General features: G+C 37.0%; 1 protein-coding gene across 6 annotated transcripts in view; it reads right to left on the bottom strand.

Annotated features, from left to right (window-relative positions):
- SDCBP (syndecan binding protein) overlaps positions 1–21334 on the bottom strand; it is a 37670-nt gene that overhangs the window by 2824 nt on the left and 13512 nt on the right. For 4 of the 6 annotated variants that reach the window (XM_059394616.1, XM_059394613.1, XM_059394614.1 and 1 more), the window contains exons 2-7: positions 15021–15086; positions 10051–10129; positions 8807–8916; positions 3400–3558; positions 1449–1624; positions 322–493 (exon numbers count right to left, since the gene is read on the bottom strand). In XM_059394616.1, the coding sequence (XP_059250599.1) occupies positions 322–493; positions 1449–1624; positions 3400–3558; positions 8807–8916; positions 10051–10129; positions 15021–15071 (747 nt within the window). In that variant the 5' untranslated portion in view covers positions 15072–15086. The remainder of the gene's footprint in view (positions 1–321; positions 494–1448; positions 1625–3399; positions 3559–8806; positions 8917–10050; positions 10130–15020; positions 15087–21334) is intronic. The other 2 variants (XM_059394617.1, XM_059394618.1) reach the window with 2 other exon arrangements.

The following is a 21334-nucleotide window of genomic DNA, read 5'->3' as shown; positions in this document are numbered from 1 at the left end:
ATTCCTGGGTTGAAAAAGCTGAGCAATCATTCATTCAGAATGTCACCAAAATCTTCAATGCCTACATCTCTACAAAATTCTAGTTCAAGGGACTTCTAAGTTCATAGAGTCAAGCCCTTTGCTATAGGAATGTTAATTCCAAACAGCCTTAAGTAATTCCTTTGGCCTGAGAGCACAGCCAGAGCCCCAGGTTCCCATCACCCATCTCCCCACTGAGTTTCTATTTTGGGGGTCAAGATGAAAATACCATTGAAACAAACAAATGGAAAAGACAGTTGCTAAAATAAAACTTCAGCACAAGACACGAGTTCTATTCCTTACCTTCAGCCCAATGACATTCTGCCCATTGACTTCACAGATGTTATGTTCTGTGAGAAGACCATTTCTGGCTGCAGAACTATCTTTCACTATGGATGTTATCTTTCCATTTTTAAAGATAAAGCCAACATGTCCAGTACTATCCTTATGCATGGTAACTGTCCGTTCAAAGGGCCTGTAAACATAATGGATTAAATTAAAAATGTCCTTCTTCCTATTGGTCCAAGTTACTCTTTTAAAGTTTCCTTAGATATAAGGTAAATTCGGTACTCATCTACAAAATGTTTACTAAAAATACCTACCATGTGTGAGAAACTGGAAACAAGGTTATATAAAACCTAAGTTTAACTAAGAAGAATAAAAATCCAAAAGCTAACTGTAACTTAACACTTATTACGGTGCAAGAAAATAAAGGCCCTTACTTCATGCACCTAAATGTTTAGGTTATAAACTAACTGCTAAATAAAATATTCTATCTTCCCACTTTGACAAGTAGAGAGACTATAGTCATCCAAAAAAGCCAGATTTGGTTTTTAGAACTCCTACACCACTTGGGAGTTGTGCAGGAACCCTGGCACTGTCTGTGTCCATCCTATGCCGGATGTTTAAGCAGCAAACTGGGAAGCAAGGCCAGAGATACCATCCTGCTAACTTTTCTAAGATTCGTTTTTTATGATCTAGAGAGACAGAAAGTAACGTCTTAGAGGATGAATTTTGTAAGCTCTGAAATAAGATCTATACAAAACCAGAATGCAAAAAAAACACCACACATACACACACACAAAAAAACCCACAAAAACTATGGGGTGCCTGGGTGGCTCAGTGGCTTAAAGCCTCTGCCTTCGGCTCAGATCATGATCCTGGGGTCCTGGGACCAAGCCCCACATCAGGCTCTCTGCTCTGTAGGGAGCCTGCTTCCTCTTCCTCTCTCCCTGCCTCTCTGCCTACTTGTGATCTTTAAAAAGAAAAGTATGTAAGAAGAATCTGCAACACACAAATTGACAGATTATAAGGCTGATCAGTAAGGTGATAATCTTCTGCATCAAAGTATTATATCCACAGAATTTTAAAAGCCCAAGAAAATGGAAAACGAGTCTTGAATCTCCATTTGAACTGTCTCATCAACTTACCTGTCACGAACAGTCATAGTAATCTTCTCTCCAAAAGCCTGTTTGAGTACCTTGTGTGCTTTATCAGAGCTCCAGCCTGCACAGTTTTCCCCATTGATCTGGAGTACTTGGTCCCCAAATCTCAGACCAACCAATGAGGCTGGAGAATTTGCCTGGACCAGCTGAACAAATATGCCCTAGAGAATAATAAAATAACTTTGGTCACTTAACACTGTTATGATATTGTTTAAAAATGCTGGAAAGTTAGGAATCTACTCTAGTAAAGAGAGAGAGAAACTACATGAATATATGTTGTTACTCTCAAAAAGGAAACTGAAAATTTTATCAAGACAGTGACCCCAAGAATTAAGGCAAATATATAATATCTCACTAGTAATTCCAACCTCAAATCATGACCCACCACCCACCTGACCAACCTTAATCATCCCCTTTGTCTTGGAATAAAAAGTCTAAGGAAAATAAAGTAGGGTTGCCATAATAAATATAAGCTTCTATAAGTCTGGTAGAATACAAAAGAGGTACTACCACATGGTTTTTGTTTAGAGGGAAAGTGAGTCTAACGGTTAGAAATTTCATGATTTCTTTTAGTTTAAAAAATGATAATTTAGTGTAAGGTCATAAATCTCCTTACAACTGAAGGACTCCTTAACCCATTTGCTAAATTAGATAAATAAGACTAGAGTTTATTTAACAGCCTAAAAAGGTGGGTACATTCAATACCACTTGTACTTAGAAGGAATCCACTATGAAATATAGAAAACTCAAGTTCAGTCGACGAAGAACTAAATCCACGTGGATATTTATCCTTCTATAAACTCCCAATCTCAGATGTTGAAGAAAATGTAAAAGTATAAAGAGTAAAGTTGGTAAAATATGAAAGCATCTACAAAGGTGGACCCTTTCTATCCTCCTAGGTTGGGTCAGACATGTCCTATGTCTTACAGTTTACTTCAGGGAAGTACTGAAAACCAGAGGCACCATGTAAAATGGTCAGAGCAATTGAGTCTTGGCCAAATGGAGAAATCCACTACAGGGGTAACTGCATTGGAGCTAGGGGCCTATGAAGAGTGTCTTGTCTTTTAAGACAAAGGATGGAGCAAAGGAGAAATCCTGGCAGATGGGCAGCATATATTACTCACTGAAAAGGAAGGGAGAGCGGTAAAGTCAGGACCACTGATGCCCTCAGCTCTCTGGGTAGGCAATCTGGGTTGGGGCTTCCTGCTAAGATCAGCCTCAGCCATTTACCAGTATGGGATACTCACTGTCATTTTCTGTGTGAAAAAGCTGGACACACTGAGCTAACAAGACTTAAGATTAATAAGGAATCCAAGAGGTAATACCTAAAACCACAAATCGGAATAAAGACTCAGCACATCCCGAACAATCCTAAATGCCTCCTAGGAGAATAACCCTATTTAATTTCTTCAGTATGGTGAGGTGAAGAGGGAGAGTAATTACAAAGGTAAAGGAAAAGCTGCCCTAATTAGAAAATCACTTTTACTCCAAAAAATGACCCATTAAATCAAAATGAAGGATGGAAATAATAAACCTGCAAACCCACTTCACAAGTTAAATGATCATTATTTAATTTAAAAATACACACCATTAATGGACACCAATTCTCACTGGTCAGTCTCTTAACATCATATACGATGCCCTATTTGAATACCATAATTTTACTTGTAGAAACTACGTTATAATACATGAAGCCCAGTGAACTTTATTCCAGAAGACTCAAAAAAAAAATTCATTAAAGGTAAGGAAGTACCAACCTGCCTCTTCACAATAAGGCATCTCCAAGTAGAAAATTTTAAGTTAGCAGATTTAAAATGATCTTGATTATAAATTCAGTATTGTAATTCATGAACATTCTCACTGTAAATTATTCTAACAGTGATCACTTAATATCCAAGCTATTTGGACAAACTGAAATAGAATGAAAAACACTTACATTATCTATTGATTTAAGCCTGAGCCCAATTTTTCCATCTTGGTCCTTACACAAAATGACTTCACGAATCCCTTGCTTAATTTCTGCTCTACGAATTCCAACATCATTACCAGTTACAGGAGCCACCATATAGTTCATACTAGAAGGTCTTGCCACCAACTGCTAATAAAAACACACACAATGTGTCAATACTTAGAAACATTTTAATTAACTCAAATATACTCAGTTGTGGTTTCCCAAAAAGTAATCTGCACACTGTTACCCTCAGATAAAGTCTGATTTACCCAAAAAGGACCTAGTTTTTATTCATTCTTTTTTTTTTTTAAAGATTTTATTTATTCATTTGAGAGAGAGAGAGAGCGCATAAGCAGGGAGGGAAGAGAGGCAGAAGCAGGGGGAAAGCAGCAGGTGCTCAACCATCTAAGCCACCCAGACACCCCTTATTTACTAATTCTTAAGGAAATTTATCACCTCCAATAGATTCAATGACTTACCTTCTGAATTCACTAGTATTTGCTTCCTGTATACTTTGGCTTATCTCCACTCAAATGTATTATCCTTGAGCTTAAAGGCCTTATCAAACTTCGGAAACTCACACAACATTTTCCAGAGGGTCTGATCTTTATTAGCCATCTACTGACTTTCAGCATTTCTTTAAAAGGAGGAACCTTCTTACCTCACAGTGCCACTGTGAGAATTAAAACTGCAAGTTTACATGAGTGCTGACACACATAAGACAGGATAACACATTTCTCGTTCTCTGTAATGAACATGTATGGATTAACCAATTATATGCACAAACCAGACTGACCAAGAACAGCTATACGAGGGAAGCATGGCAGGTACCATGCTGCCAATTTTCTCAAGTTTTCTTAATCAAAACTGCTTTTTTAAGTGAACCTCTTTTCTCAACCAAAAAGATAGTGAGGGAAGAGCTAATCAAAGACTTCTTCACTGGAATCTGTCAAAAAAACCTCTGACCTACCTAAGAACTGTGATGCTCAAAGCAGCAATAATAGGGGAAAGAGGAACCTCAACTACATAATCACTAGAGGCGGCAAATTTTTGTTCAGAATTCATTATGATAGCATATTCTAAAGCTGATAGTCTAACAGGAATAATGTACACACACAATTACACTAGAAATCAGAACGCAATGCCAGGAAGTATTACTTGTGAGATTACAAAGTTCAAAATAGAAATGACTACAGCTATAAGAAACAGAGGAAAAACAGGTAATGGGATAGAAACAGAAAAACTTTATTTAGCAAATGAATTATTTAGTTTAGGTGGAATACAGAACAAAGTGTTGAGGGGGCTTTGGAGTGGGTTTTACTTTTGGAAAATATTTTTTCCAGCAGTATTTTTAAGTACCTGACTTTCTAGGTGTTCTTCCTTATGACCAGCACCACATTACCACTGTCCCCTTTCCCCATGCAACTATTTCTGGCAAAGGCTACTAAAATAACCTAGATCATCTTCCTGATTCTCCACAGAGCAAGCACAGAAATCTATTACAAAAAAAAAAAAAAAAGAAAGAAAGAAAGAAATGAAGAAATCATTATGATCAGACCACTCTATCCCAATTCCTTACACCATGGTTTACAAGGCCAGAGAGCACCTGGTCCCCACTACCACTCCAATGCCATCTACTGCCATGTCCTGCCTTGTTTCCTCTGCTAGTCACACACATCTAGTCTGAAGTCCACTAAGTTCATTTCTGCCTGAAAGCCTTCAGGTTCTGTCTATACTGTACAGAATGTTTTCCCACCGGACATTCACATGCCTTATTCCCTCGTTTCACTCAGTTCTCTATTCATATGTCAACCCCTCAGGGAGAACATATATGCTCCCTATGTCAAAATATAGCCCTAGCATTTTATTCACTTACTCTTCTTCCACTTGGTTCATGTCATAAGCACTGGTTTATTATTTGTCTACAATATGACTTTCACTAGTGTGTGTCCTGGGGAAGGGGGCACTGCTGTGGTTCACTACAGTATCTACCACACCTGGCACAGTGCCGGGAATGTGTCGGTTCTTAAGCTACTGATTGTCATCTCTACTCATTCACGGTGCCGCGGGAGACAACACACTGAAAGGGGTTTTACCTTAAAGGATAAAAATATATGCTTTGAATGAGCAATGAAATACATGATGCAGTTTCTTCCAAGGCCCAAATAAAAGGTATCAACCAAGGTGTGGCCATGGGAATGGTTCCTCTCACTGTTATATGTAAACACACACAAAACTTTTGCATCCTGTCCCGACAGGTGTGTGAAGGTCTTATTTAAGAGGGAGGAAGGACTCCACTGGGGAACACGCTTCCCCTGAATTAGAAGATCATCAACTGAATGTTTTAGATTTTATATGCCACTGAATAGGCAAGAGGAGATTACTGAAAAGGCTAGTGTGATTAATTCTAGTTACCAAGAAGAAACTGGGTCGCTACTAGATAATGGATTCTAGACTATATTTGGAATCCTGGAGGTTCTCTGAGGTGCCCTTTAGGTCTTCCATGTTCAACAGTAAAATTAATTAAAAACAGTAACAGACTTCTGCTTATAGTCGTAATAGAGCCAGGCTTACCCTCCTGCTATAAAGAACTAAAAATTTGGAAAAATAGAAGGCAAAAATTTTTGAACATTGGGTATTGGGCAAGGTAGGGCAGTAATCCCTGACAGAAAAGAAACGTGAGGTGAGCCCTTTTCATCACCTGGCCTTCTACCCAGACCACTATCTGGACTAGAACACAGAAGTACAAATCTCAAGCAAAGCATTGTGCTCTTCTAAGCTAAGGAGACAAAAATCAGAAAGGCTGAAGCAGCATGTAAAACAGCAAGAATTTTCAGGGATGAGTCCCATAAAAAAGAGAGCTAAGCTATACAGAGAAAAAGCTCCAGAAATCTATGTACAGGTCTCCTGGAACCCTCTGCTAAATACTAATCTCTGTATCTGTGAGGTAAAGCTCCAGAGGCCAGGCAAAGTACATGCAGGAAGCTATAAGCTGAACCTTCCTGCAGATCACACAGGGTTGGGAGATATCCAAGGTTCTATGAGCAAAAGCGGTGTGCTCACTGAACATCCAGGGCCTTCAGCAGAGAACCCAAGGGGACACCCATCTTGAGTAATGGGGGTACGATAACCCTACAATAAAGGCAGCTTCAGACCTACCCTAACGACGTGTAAAATCAAGCCTCGGAAGGACCAAACTGATGTACATGTAACTTAACTCCTTGCCAGAACAAGTGCTGACACTCTTTAAAGACATAATCCAGCACCTAAAAATGTAAAATTCAGTGTCCCATTCTGATTTAAAAAGAATTGGTGGCATGTGAACAAACAGGAAAATGTAATCTACAATAAAGAGAAAAATCTGTTATTCAGAAATAACAGATCAGAAAATTAGCAAACTGGGATTTTAAAACAGTTACTATAAATTTGTGCAGTATGCTCAAGGACTTAAAGCCAGATGAAACATCTAGAGAAGAAAAATACAGTAGGTGAAATGAAAAATTCACTACATGGAAACAGTTAATAGAATCAGTAACAAAAACTAGAGAAAAAGCAAGATGCTTAAGAAGGAGATAATGACACTTCAAAATGGTTTAGGTCACCCCACGAGGTATTAAGAAAAGACCAGCTCAAGGTGGTCTTGAGGGCAAATGGGATAAAGAATGTATAGTAACACTGGGAGGGTATGTACTATGGTGAGTGCTGTGAAGTATGTAAACCTGGCCATTCACAGACCTGTACCCCTGGGGATAAAAAAACATTATATGTTTAGGAAAAAAAAATGTATAATAGACAAAGGGAATCATAATACTAACTACAGCCTCATGAACAGTTACCAAAATAAGAATCCCAGTAGCCATAACTTCCTTCTTTGATTGTACCTGTAAATTTTCTGTAAATAACATTTTTTTGTTCCTCCATACCTCCTTTGCTGTAAATACATGAATTTTTCATAGCAGTGAACTTTATACTTTGTCTTTACATCAAAAATATTCAGCTGGGAATGTGAATACTAAGGGGTAATTAATATTGCACAGTAACTGATACCACAGGCCACTGCCCAGAGACGGCTATGGTAACTGGCACTGCCACATCTTGGCATAAGGGTAGGACTACTCCATTATAGCAGAGGTAATTGGCTTAGTTTTGTATACCCCTGGGTTAAAAATTACTTCTGTATTTCTAAAATATAAGCAAACAAAAGAAACAAAAACAAGAATACGCAACAGAAACCATGTGTGACCAGCAAAGCTTAAAATGGTTATCATAGGGTCCCCCTTAACAGAAAGTGGGCAGAAACCTAAATTTTACCAAGAATTGCTCTGCCTGGGCCTCACCCTTAACCCTGATGGAAGCAGTTGATTCCATTCTCCAGCTTTTACTACCACACTTCCAGAACCAGCCTTGCTTGCAACCTCTCAGAGGTACCAGTACTGACAGCAGTGTCTACTCCTCTAAGGTGTGATGAAGCCCAGCTCCAAGGGGCCCTTCCCCCAAGCTTTTAGGTTCTAAAAACTCTAAATTCTTCCCTATGTCACTCCAGTCCTAGAAGAAGAAGCAACTTTCTGCAATTACATCTGTCTTCCATGCCTGCGTTTTTTAATTCTTCAACCTTTTTGCCTAATTTCTTAAAATTATTTCTGTTGACATACCTACTGTCTACCAAATGGGCCCTGACTAATAAAAGCAAGTTTTCAATAACATTTGGTAAGTAATACTAGGTACTGTATTAAGCACTGGGGTTATGGCAATGAGATAGCTATTGACCCTGACCTTCATGTTTTCATTATATTTATAATAAGTACTATAAAATGTCATGGCCTTCCAACAAGGAGGCTGTTAAGGGATACATCATATTTTAAAGCCTAGAATTTGGGGGTCTTTTATAGGAAGCTTTAGACTTTGGAATGTTAAAAGATTATGAGCAAAAAAAAAGATATGACAGACCTATACTTCAGAAAGATTAACTTAGCAGTAGCTTAGTACTGTTTTCCATTATGAAGTTACTAGAGAAAATTTAAGAGATGACTGTGATAATCTAGGTTGTAAGTACAGAAATCCAGAAGAGGGTTACAGTAGGACTGGAATGGATAAAGTGAATACAAGAAACATGGGGAGGACAGAATCACTAGGTCTTAGTAACTGACTAAATGCAGAAGACTAAGGAGAATGGAATAGTCATAATAAATCTTTAATTCCTAATAAATTAGAAGAGTGGCAAAAGGTTTAAAGAATGTAAATCATTAAGAAGTGATATCCAGAAGGCAGTCTAAAATTAGAAAGAGAGAGCAATGCTAAAGTTATAAATCTGTGAGTTGGTCATGAAGAGGAGAGCTTTTGTCTATGTCTAAAATATGATTTTATAATTCAAAATTAAGTACAGTATACGTACCCCCTGAACTGGTGCTCCAGGGACCACGGCCATATTTGCACGGATTTCTTCTTCATTTAAACTCAGGCCCATGTACTGGGAGAGCTCCGGATACAATTTAGGATAGAGATCTAATATGAATGAATTAAAAATTAGAATATTTAAAATGAACACTGTTGTTATTATGGGCTTCTACTTGTGTTAAAAAATTACATGTATTTTATAAAAGCTAGAATGAATCTAAATAAGCAATTTGGAAAATCGTCTCCTTATCTCTGTAATGGTAATTAGAAACATGAAATACAGAAAGTTTAAATAGTCAAGATGGAAATAATTCTTCCAAATAAATTATCTTGCCTTTCTTTTTTCCTAAAATAAACCTATTTTGATTAAGAATTTCATAAGCATGCCACTGATTCTCTACCTCAGATCAGACTAAAATGTTTATTGTCAAGTCAGCAACTTTACAACTCATTTAATAAATGCTGCTATGAAATGATTCCTCTGAACTACAATAAAAAAAAATTGAAGGCTTGTAAAAGTGTATTTATATTTAGTATCTTACCATTTTAAGAAAAGTTAACCACACTCCAATGAAATCTTAGAAACAGTATATTTAAATATTAACGGTACTTAACTTAGTAGCGCAATTATGTAGTATTTCCAAATGTTCTTTTTTACATGATTTGTCACTTAAAATGAATTTTCTAAAAGAATGTTACCAATAGTTATATCTGGCTATAAAACCCTATTTAATACTTTTTTTATCTTAAGTCATATTATTTAGGGGCTCTGTCCTAATTCCCTATAAACTTAGAAGGAAAAGGAACCAGAAGTATATGGAGACCTAATAAAGATTCCCGAATTTGGGAAGCTCCCCCAAAGGAGGTGGTTGGAAACGTTAAAACCCACCCTCACCCCCAATGATGGAGGACAGTTCAGAAGTTCAAGAGTAGTAGCATGGGGCACAGTTCACATACACGGTTTCTTCATAAATCAATCAGTCATAAGTTAGGGATTTAGGAGGGTTGGTATTTAACTGAATTTACTTAATTCTGATTAAGTTATAAAACCTATCTTCATATTCATAGTTCACTTTCTTGATTAAAGGGTTTTTTTTAAGTAAACATTTTTTTCTATTTATTACTAGAACTTTTAACCACATTATTTTATGCTGCAGGTTAAAAAAACCTTGGATTCCCTATTTCAGTAAAAGAAGACTTAAATATTTTCAGTTCAAGAATGAACCCAAAGTATAAACCTACTTCCATCTTGAGAGACGGGAGCAGAAGCTTCAGACAAAATTGCTGGGTTGCCAGGGTTTGCAGAAAAGGCAGTCTGAGCCTGAAAAAGAAAAGAAGAAAATTCTAACAATGCTATATATATACTTACTTAAAAGTCTTATATGATTTGTAAGTTAAGTTTAGTACTTATTTTTTTTAAAAGATTTTATTTATTTATCTGATAGCCAGAGATCACAAGTGGACAGAGAGGCAAACAGGGAGAGAGAGGGGGAAGCAGGCTCCCCACTGAGCAGAGAGCCCAATGTAGGGCTACAGCCTAGCACCCTGAGATCATGACCCGAGCTGAAGGCAGAGGCCCAATTCACTGAGCCACCCAGGTGCCCCAAGTTTATTACTTCTAAAAAGAAACTTAAACACTGAAGTCTTATTCAGTAACACTTGATTCTGAGGCATCAGGGTGGCTCAGTCAGTTGAGCAAATGACTCCTGATTTCAGCTGAGGTCCTATCTCAGGGTCTGAGATCCAGTCCTGTATCTGTTCCTGCTCAGGGCAGAGTCTGCCTGAAGTTTTCTTTCTCCCTCTCTCTCTGCTCCTTCCCCCCAACTGCTTGAACTTGCTCTTTCTCTAAAATAAATAAGTAAAAAAAAATTTTTTTAATTTAAACAATAGTTTAATTTTAAACACTTCAACATGTTTTTCAAAGAAAATCTGCAAATCTAAAGTACATTTCATATTCTAAATATTTTAACACTATGGACATAAAATTTGACTAAGTCCCATATAGCCAGTATTTCATAGTACTGTTACAAATTAATAAATCAGTATTTTCAAAATGCATTGTGAAATATGACTGCACATTTTACATTTTTCATTTTTTATTAACTAGTCTAATAATATTTTATTTGCATAAGAAAAAAGCTCTACTATATTCATACAAGTCACATAAAACACATAAAAAACACCTAAAATTTAAGTACCTGCTAAGCTGCTAATATTTTGCCATTGTAGCATATCCTACTGAAATAATACTCATCTTCATTTTAGCAACTAAAAGAAGGGAATACACTATACTAAGTAAAAGAAATTACTAAGTAGGAAAAATACCTTATCACTGACATAAAAAAATGATAAAAATAATGTAATTTGTGACAAATTTCTCAAAATCATCTTGTAATGTATATTTATCAAAATGCTACTCATGAGGCGCCTGGGTAGCTCAGTGGGTAAAGCCTCTGCCTTCGGCCCAGGTCGTGGTCTCAGGGTCCTGGGATCGAGCCCCTCATAGGGCTCTCAGCTCAGCAAGGAGCCTGCTTTTCCCTTTCTCTGTCTGCCTCTCTACTTGGTGTGATCTCTCTCTATCAAATAAATAAATAAAATCTTTAAAAAAAATAAAAATGCTACTCATGTTCAAGTATGCCAGGAACTCCCCTCAGGCTGCCTTCATAGCCTATGTCATAGTAAGTATTCCAGGACAAAATCCTTTTTCCTATACGGATATGTCTGACTTTCTAAAATAGCCATTATCATTTAGAGACAAGACTGGTTGTATGGCCAATCTCTATTATCACTTTTTACTTAATTGGAAATATGTGGATCACATAATGAAGTTTATACTTACACCTTAGCCTAGCCCTGAAATTAATGACAAAAGTAGTCCCAAAGATGCTTGGAGTGATGTATGCTTAATTTAAGTAAGCAGGCCTATAAATGCATTGGGTTCTACTTCCCTCATTGGATTTTAAATGTTCTGATATGCTTGGTATTACATCATACTGAAGTATTTATTGTTTTACAATTTGTCACACTCTAAATTGAAATAAAATGCAATGAAAATCTCTGTAATTTTTTAAATAATAGTTTACAAACTCAAAGTACACTGAATTTTCAAAGTTCTTTCACCAAATATCAGCTAAAAGGAGCTAGGAGGCAGTAGATTACTTCTTGGATAATCTCTAAGGAAAAAAAAAATTTTTTTTTCACTCCAAGGAAATAAATATAAAGCCATGAAAAGGAATGGAGGAAACTTCTATGTATATTATTAAGTGAAAGAAACCAATCTGAAAAGCCTGAATATAGTATGATTCCAAATGTATGACATTTTGGAAAAGGCAAACTAGAGAGAGAGTAAAAAGATCAGTTGGTTGCCAGAGATGAGTAAAGAGGGAGGGAAAAATAGACAAGAAATTTTAGGGCACTATTATATAATAGACTTCTATATGATACTACATTCTATACAGTACTACAATGGTGTCTATATGTCATTACACATTTGTCAAAACAATACCAAGTATATAACACCAAGAGTGAACCCTAATGTCAACTATGGACTTTGAGTGGTAATAACATGTTAATGTATGTTAATCCGAAGTAACAAATGCACCACTCAGGTGAGACTACTAAGAGTGGAGGAGGATGTACTGTGTGTATATGTTGGGGGAGGGGCAATTAGGATGCAAAGTCTGTGCCTTCCATTCAATTTTGCTATGAACCTAAAACTGCTTTAAAAAATAGAATGTAGGGCGCCTGGTGGCTCAGTCATTAAGCATCTGCCTTGGGCTCAAGTCATGATCCTAGAGTCCTGCGAACGAGCCCCATCAGGCTCCCTGCTCAGCGGGAAGCCTGCTTCTTTCTTCCCCTCCCACTCCCCTTGCTTGTGTTCCCTCCCTTGCTGTCAAATAAATAAATAAAATCTTAAAAAATAAAAAAAAAATTAAAAAAACAGAATGTAGTGAGGCACTGGATAACGCAGTGGGTTAAGTAAGTGCCTGATTTGCTTTCATCTCAGGTTGTACATGACCTCAGGGTTATGAAATCAAGCCCCGAGTCCTGCTCTGCACTCAGTGTATATAGTCTGCTTAAGATTCTCTCTTCTTCTATTTCTGCCTCTCCCCTGCTCACTCTCCTCTCTAGAATAAAAAAATAATAAAATGTATTAATTTTTTAAACTGTTCCTTTTTACATTTGTTATTATTTTCTATTCTTTCACTCATTGCTTTTATTCTTGTACAACAATACTGAAGTAAGAATACTATATATAGAAAGCTCTCTAAGAGTCATATTTATTATGCAATCTGTAGTAAAAGTAAAACAGAAAAGATGGTACATCAAGGAATTAACGACTTTATGTCATTAAATGTAGCATATTATTTCAGACCTACGTGGAATCTCAAAGTACTTAAAAAAAAAAGTAATGAGGTCCCCCAAGAAGCACACAGTTACTGCCAGAGCATGTGTGTGGAGCCACGCTCACGGTCTTAGGAAACTAGTAAAGACTGAGTCTCTGTTACCTCACTGTTTCTTTTTAAGATTTTATTATTTATTTGACAGAGAGAGAGAGAGAGCGTGAGCACACAAGCAGGGGGAGTGGCAGACAAAGGAAGAGGAAGAAGCAGGCTCCTCAGGGAGCCAGGAGCCCAATGCAGGGCTCAATCTCAGGAATCATAACCTGAGCTGAAGGCAGATGCTTAACCGACTGAGCCAACCAGGTGCCACTACATCACTGTTTCTTAAAAGTTTATTTTATACAGGTGTAACTACCACAGATTTTTGTTAAGGATTCATAATGGATAGAGATTCAGGGATTTTATGATGCTAAAAGCAACAGCCTAATGCCTTTGTAAAATAGTTTACAAAATATGAGAACTGCCAGTTCACTGCTACAACTTTGCTGTGGTGTAACTGGGGCTCAATCCCAGGACCCTGAGATCACAACCTGAGCTGAAGGCAGATGCTTAATAGTTCAATTCTATAAAAACTAACAAAAAAGAATGAAAACAGATTAGTCATTCATTCACACGTCTGCAAATCCTTATTATTTATTGCTCTGAGGTCATAATGATGGCTTGTTATTCATGAAGGTAACATATTGTAGTTAAAAGCTTTTTAAAAACAAAGTATGTGTGTTCAGATGAACACCCCATGAGAAAAATACTGACAAAATACTGAAGAAAGAATAGAGCATTTAAGGTAACTAAACAAACCTCTTAACACTGAAGCATCAAAGCCTTTACGAGAGGAACAGATTTCAGAGATTTTACAAACCACATTTTAATATCCTCAGTGGATTTATGAGGTAGAATATGTGTTCACCATGATCTCCCCCCATATTTACCCAATCACTGCTATATGTAACAATTCCACTATTATTGCTGGGGGTTTTCACCCTAGAAAAGCCAACATTTTGCCTAAAAGACACGTTTATACTTGACATTGCTTAAGACTTATCACCAGTTTGTAATAAATTTTTATGCTCATTAAGTAATTATTAAGAAGTAAATCTTACTTAGAGTACACTAGGGCCAAGGCCCCAAGTAAAAGGATTCTTAGTGTAAGCAGCTTTGAAGTACTACAAATTATCCCCAAATGAACAGAATTAAAACTTACAAAACAGCCAGACTTGACCCCTATTCCCAAACTTTCTTAAGCAGAAGCACCTATTTTCAAAGCTAATACTTACTCCAAGGACTACAAAAAATTGTAATATCTAACATTTAAACATTAAGAGGATGAATACACGAACTCTCTGCTACTTATACCTAAGAGGAAATAAATTACTTCACTTTCATTGGTGCTTTTATACTTCAAAGAGCATTTTTGTAATTTTTAACTTTAAAGTAAAGGCAAAGAATTATTTTTAAAGATAGGTCCTATCTGAAAGAACAATGTATACTAATTTTAAACAAAACTATCACCATCTAGAGAATTGAAGTGTATTTTACCAACTCAAATATATGGTATTTAATTTAAATTTTAGTCTTAAAATCAATCTTTGTTGAAAGAGTTTTAAAGAAATAATATCCCATGTCCATTAATTCAGTGACAAAAAAATCTGTAGCTTTTCTGTAATTTTAGTCTGCAATCAATAAACTGAAAAATGTATAAATGTAAAAATGGATACATCTGCTATTTAAGTTCTTTGCTTCACTTCATCTATAAGCACAATGAGGACCCTGTATATATTGAAGAAAAGTACATAAACAACTTGAACATACCTGAATAACTTTGTCTACCTTCAGGTCTTCAAGAGATGGGTACAGAGACATTTTTGCAGGATTTTTCTAAAGGAAAAAAAAAAAAATCCTGTAATTCTAATTTTATTGGAAAAAAAAGATTTTTTTTTTAAGATTTTATTTGTCAGAGAGCACATGCACACAAGCAGGGAGAGCCCCAGGCAGAGGGAGAAGCAGGCAGGCTCCCTGCTGAGCAAGGAGCTAGATGTGGAAATGAATCCCAGGACCTTGGGATCATGACCTGAGCCCAAGACAGACGCTTAACCAACTGAGCCACCAAGGCATCCCTGAAATTTAAATAATTATGTGTAAAACAGCAAAACATACAAACATCTATAAATTTTTAACACAATAAGAAACACTTAAATTGCAAAACACAGAAAAATATGAACATCTAGCCTATACTAAAAACTGATTACTGGTTACCAAACTACATCCCCCTTTCCTTACTACTACTATCAAACTATATTCACTGAAGATCTTAAATTTTCCTTTCAGGAAAAGTCCCTTAATTTCAAAAGTTTAAAAAATCAAATAGAACAGTTATGTGACTTGCCTAGCTTACACAAGTGCTTGGTAAATGAGAAAGCATTATATCCGAACAAAAACCTATAAGGGCTCCTAGACCATATCTATGAAATAAATACACACACACACAGATATATTCTTATATATGTATTTAGAAAAAACAATATACACCAATCACTAACAGTAATTTTATCTTTAGGACACATTAACGATACAGATAATAAAGGACTGAGGAATAAGATGGAAATTATTACATTTTAAACAGTGTTCAGTGTTTTTTAATGACCACTGGCTTTTATGTAATAATGTAAGAATTTAAAACAAAGTTCTCTAAAAGTATCACAAGAATATGTATTTGAAAATTTTGAGGTGAGTATCTGGTACTTTCTTTAAACCCAACAAAATAATATATACCAAATTGGCATAGCATAGGAGTATCAGAGGTTCTTGAGCTGGCTATCAATTTACTACCTATCATCTCCAAATCCACGCATTCCTGGGGGCTCTGCAAATGGAAGTGGGCCCTTTAAATAATGCTCTGTCTGGCCAGCTAGCAGGAGGCTGAAGTTCGTCAGTGTAGGGAGCTGGAGATACACTGGAGGAGATAAGGTTTTTCATTCCAGTTTCCAGTATACCACTCCAGCCAGCCTCCTGAAGAACCTGCTTCCCTAGCACCTTGCTCCTGGCAGGAAGCAGCTGCTTAAGCAGCCAACTCCTTCAGTCCACAAAACCAACACCAACCCCAGCACTATTCAGCAGCTTCTCAGCATGGTGCCACCTACAAGGCATCTCCCCATGTGTAGCTTTCCCTAACACTCCCCTCATGTGCAGCAAGTTCCAAGGTGCAGCACCTTCCTGTAACTTCCACAAACACTCCACAGGGAGATTTCTAGTTTAAGTGTGGTTTTGAGAAATCAACTTCACTATCCACTGAGCAACAGCTGCACTCTCCAACAAGGCCTGGGCTGTCAGGCATGGGAAGAGGGCAGCCTCTTCTTGGGGCACTCTAACTCACCCCTGAGGTTAACAGATACTTATTAAATCTGCTCTTCCTGTATTCATTAAAGTTCTCTTTACCTACTTTACTTTTTACAATTCTTGTTCCTTTAATCATGTTATAGTTAATAATACTATACATTAAATCTTTTCACTGTTTAAATTACTATGTGATTTCTGTCTCTTCATTTAATGCTGAATAACAATACTTTTTTAAAAGTTTATGTACATTGGGGCATCTGGGCGGCACAGTAAGTTAAGCATCCAACTCTTGGTTTTGGCTCAGATCATGATCTCAGGGGACATCAAGCCCCACATCAGCTCAGAGCTCAGTGCAGGATGCTTGAGATTCTCTCTGCCTCTCCCTCTGCCCTACCCCACCCCCCACTCATGAGCCTGCTCACTCTTTAATAAATAAATCTTTAAGAACTCTTAAGAAATCTTAAGAAAAAAATCTTGGGCGCCTGGGTGGCTCAGTGGGTTAAGCCACTGCCTTCGGCTCAGGTCATAATCTCAGGGTCCTGGGATCGAGTCCCACATCAGGCTCTCTGCTCAGCAGGGAGCCTGCTTCCTCCTCTCTCTCTCTCTGCCTGCCTCTCTGCCTACTTGTGATCTCTGTCAAATAAATAAATAAAATCTTAAAAAAAAAATCTTAAGGAAAAATGTATATACGTTGCACATCATAAAATTCACTTTTTTAAAGTACACAATTCTACCATTTTAATAGATCTGCAGTTGTGCAGCCATCCCTACCATCTAGTATTAGAACATTTCCATTACCCTTCCCCCCAAAACTCCATGCCTATCCATTCTCCCCTCCCTCCAGCTCCAGACAACTAAAAATCCACTTCCTGCTTCGTGATTTACCTATTCTGGATATTTAATTAAGAATCACAGAATATGAGGAGTTTTGTATCTGTTTCTTTTTCATTTAATGTTAACACCTTCAAAGTTCATCCCATACTATAGCATATACCAGTACTCCATTCCTTTTTATGACTGACAAACATTCCACACTATGGACATGCTACATTCTGGGTATCCATTCATCAGTCAGTAACATTTTAGGTTTTCACACTTTTTGACTATTAAGGATAATGCTACTAATGATGCTAATGAACATTTACATCCAAGCGTTTATGTAAACACATATATGTTTAATTCTCTTGGTATTCAGCTAAGAGCAGAGTTGCTGGGTCACATGGTAACTGTTTCACTTTTGAGGAGCTGCAAACTGGGTTCCAAAGTAACTGTTCCACTTTACATTCCCACCAGCAGCATGTAAGGGAGAGTTCCAATTTCTCAATATCTTTGCCAATACCTGCTATTATCTTTTTTATTACAGCCACCTTCCCGTGAAGCAGCATCCCACTGCAGTTTTGATTTGTATTTCTCTAATAGCCAATGATGTTCAGTACCTTTTCATCTGCTTATTGGCCATCTGTAGATCTTTGGAAAAATGTCAATTCAAATTCATTGTCTGAGTTACTAATTTTTCTTTTCTTTCTTTCTTTCTTTCTTTTTTTTTTTTTTTTTTGCTTAATTTTCCTGGGCTAGACCCTTGAATAAAAATGCCAAATAAAAATGGCCCAATACAGGGGTGCTTGGGTGTCTCAGTCAGTTAAGTGTCTGCTCAGGTCATGATCACAGGTCATGATCACAGGGTCCTGGGATTGTCCCCACATCAGGCCTGAATCTACTTCTCTCCCTGCCTACCCTACTCATGCTCTCACCCTGCCTTTCTCTCTCAAAGAAATAAAGTAAACCTTAAAAAAAAAAAAAAAAAAAAAAAAAAAAAAAAAGGGCCTGATACAGTTTTAAGGAGAATATAGGGCTTGTATTTGTGAATAAAATGCAAATTCATGAGAAAGCACGATAAGAAATTGTTTGATTCTATTAATCCAGGGAAACAAAAGGCACTACCTTTTCTGTGTCTCAAAAAAATCATTAAGCTTCCTTCTTAAACATGTTTTATTTATGTTTCCAATCATTTTATTGACATCATAAAATCATTTAAAATTCACTGGAATAAATGCTGACTTTTAATCTAGTACTATCACTATTTTTGGTTTCTACTTCTAGTTCTGCCACTGGCCACCTATAAGATCCCCTTTTCCTTATGAAAAATAAACTGGCTGAGTGGTAAATTTCAAAACTCAGAAAGCAGTTTTCTCAAACATTTCCCTCACAGAAGCTTTCCCTTAAACAAATATTAACCAAAACTGTCTGAACAACTCTTAGCTCACTCATTCCCCAGAAGTTACTTCATTCTCACAAATACTCACACTTAATCCCAGGAAAGAAATAAGCTTTTCAGACATTCTTTAAATAATAAATATAACCCCACCTTATGATAAGGATTCAGTTTCAGATTTGCTCTAAGTATGTGACCTTAATTAACTCAACATTCTTCTAAAATATAAAGGATTTCTCAATGATTTTACTTCACAAACTATTTTTATGGCCTCATTTCACATCATTTCTTTCTAAGCATTACAACATTCTAGCCCCAAACTACTTGCTATTTCCCACCTGGTTGAGTTCTTCTTTGCCCTATATCTGCAAAAACTTGCTTTCTCTTCCTGGAATGTACTTCGAAGACTTCTCTCAAAATCTCAGTCAAGAGCCACTTTTGTAAGGATACCTCTAATGACATCAGTCTAGGGGCGCCTGGGTGGCTCAGTGGTTTAAGCCTCTGCCTTCAGCTCGGGTCATGATCTCAGGGTCCTGGGATCAAGCCCCACATCGGGCTCTCTGCTCAGCGGGGAACCTGCTTCCCCCTCTCTCTCTGCCTGCCTCTCTGCCTACTTGTGATCTCTCTCTATCAAATAAATAAATAAAAATCTTTAAAAAAAAAATGACATCAGTCTAAAATTGTTTCTCTCACTTCAGAAGTTTCACTCTGCCTTTTATTATATAGTGAGTTTCTCTGTTCTTGAGATCAAGGCCTTAATTTCTTATTTATCTACATGATTCCTTATTCTAAAAGAAGTCAAACGTTTGTTAAATTTTGACCAATATTATCAAAATAGCAGTAAACAAGATATATTCAAACACTCATGGAAAAGTTCAAATTTTTAAAATCTTTCATGTCTATGTCTTTGAACACAAGTTTGTGTGTTCAAAGCTTTCAGGGAGAATAATAAATTTCTTGTATTGTTTTTCTGAAAGGGTCCATTAACTTATATGAGTTAATCTTTGATCTAATGTCAAAAATAATTAGCCCTTTTTGAAGAACTACCAAACTACCTTTGAAAAATCCTTTCAAGTATTATTGGAATTTCAGAATGACCATTAATGAGACTTAAGGGGATTGTGAAAATAATTCTATTACATCAGTATGTGAATTCCTCATTTTACTTTCACTTAAAACTCCTCTCACATGCTATTGTTGTACTGACTACAGATTCTGTTTCTAGGCCTCTCCTTCAGCTGACTAAGAATCATTAACAAGATATAGATCCTACTGACCCTGAGATTAGTAGGCAAAACGTCTTGCCATCTACTCTACCAGAGTTTAGCACAACATTCCCAATAGCTTTGTTTCACTGGTTTAATTCCTGGAAAGAACTGGTGTCTCCACTTACTCCTAGCCCAGGTCTGGCCCCCTCTAAACTCTTTGCAACCTCACAGACTCTTTTTAATTCTCTCCATGCATAATGAAAGGTCTCTGCACCCAATGCATCCCTAGGCCTTAGAAAATAACCCCCAAGTTAGTTTCTACTAAGGTTTCTCAGGGCTTGGAATATTTACAGGGTTTCTTTAGAACATCTAAAAATAAAAAATACCTGACTATTCTGCCTCAGTATCAACTTTCCCATTTGACTCTCCACCTCCTCAAGGTAATGTCAGAGCAGCTTCTTTGGAGTTTTTAGGTATGTACAGACTAAAGGTCTCTGTAACTCAAATACTGTATGTAATATTTTGGAACATCTAGTTAATTTGCTTTCCAGCTGCAACACTCTGGCTAATGAGGTAGGAAACATACTAATAAATTTTTCCAGATAATATCACCTAGAACGGCAATACATATAATTTTCTGAGTTGTTGATCTCACTCCCTCAATCAAACCAACTGCTACAACTGGTCTCCAATTTTTTTTAAATGATGAGTGATTAAGTTAAAATGGTATTTATTTAATCCAAGCTGTTAAAAAAAATCATAGGACGATGAAAATTCGGGACTGTAGAATCCGTGATCTTAAACTGTAGTTAAAACACTCCTGATACTCTAGCTCTTGTAGCTGCTGCCCAGAAGACAATCCTTGTTTGCCTGGCTCTGGTGGCCAGTTTGGCTTAAATTCATCAATCCCGTAAGAAGCTAACAAACAGAACAGCTGTTAATAGGCTATCTTCCCCAAGGCATAAGCCAGACACAGCAGACTGAAATAAATTCCACCCCCTCCCAAGTCTTTCTATGAAGGAAGTTGATTAGCTTATCTTCCTTTATAGCTGTGGACTGAAGCCTTCTAATTAAACACACATCTAAGGGCTCACTACAATTGTCTCCAGAAACGGGGAGACCCGTGGGTGCCATCTAGGCACTCTCCCTTCGCCCCTTATCAGGTCACTGGTGTCTCCAAGAAAGAAGCTGAAGTACAGGCTGCCCGTAAGGCACATCCCCAGATAAACAGGTTTTAGTAGCCAGGAAGCCTGTATTCACAGGTTCAACAGGACTATAACAACAACAATAACTACAAAAGTGAACTGGCTATCACCCTAGGGCACAAAACAGAATGAGCAGACAGAAATCTTCCCCTGAAAGGGGTATTT

The sequence above is a fragment of the Mustela nigripes genome, chromosome 3, assembly GCF_022355385.1.
Source record: "Mustela nigripes isolate SB6536 chromosome 3, MUSNIG.SB6536, whole genome shotgun sequence".
Classification (NCBI taxonomy): Eukaryota; Metazoa; Chordata; class Mammalia; order Carnivora; family Mustelidae; genus Mustela; species Mustela nigripes.
This window is presented reverse-complemented; position numbering and strand designations above follow the sequence as displayed.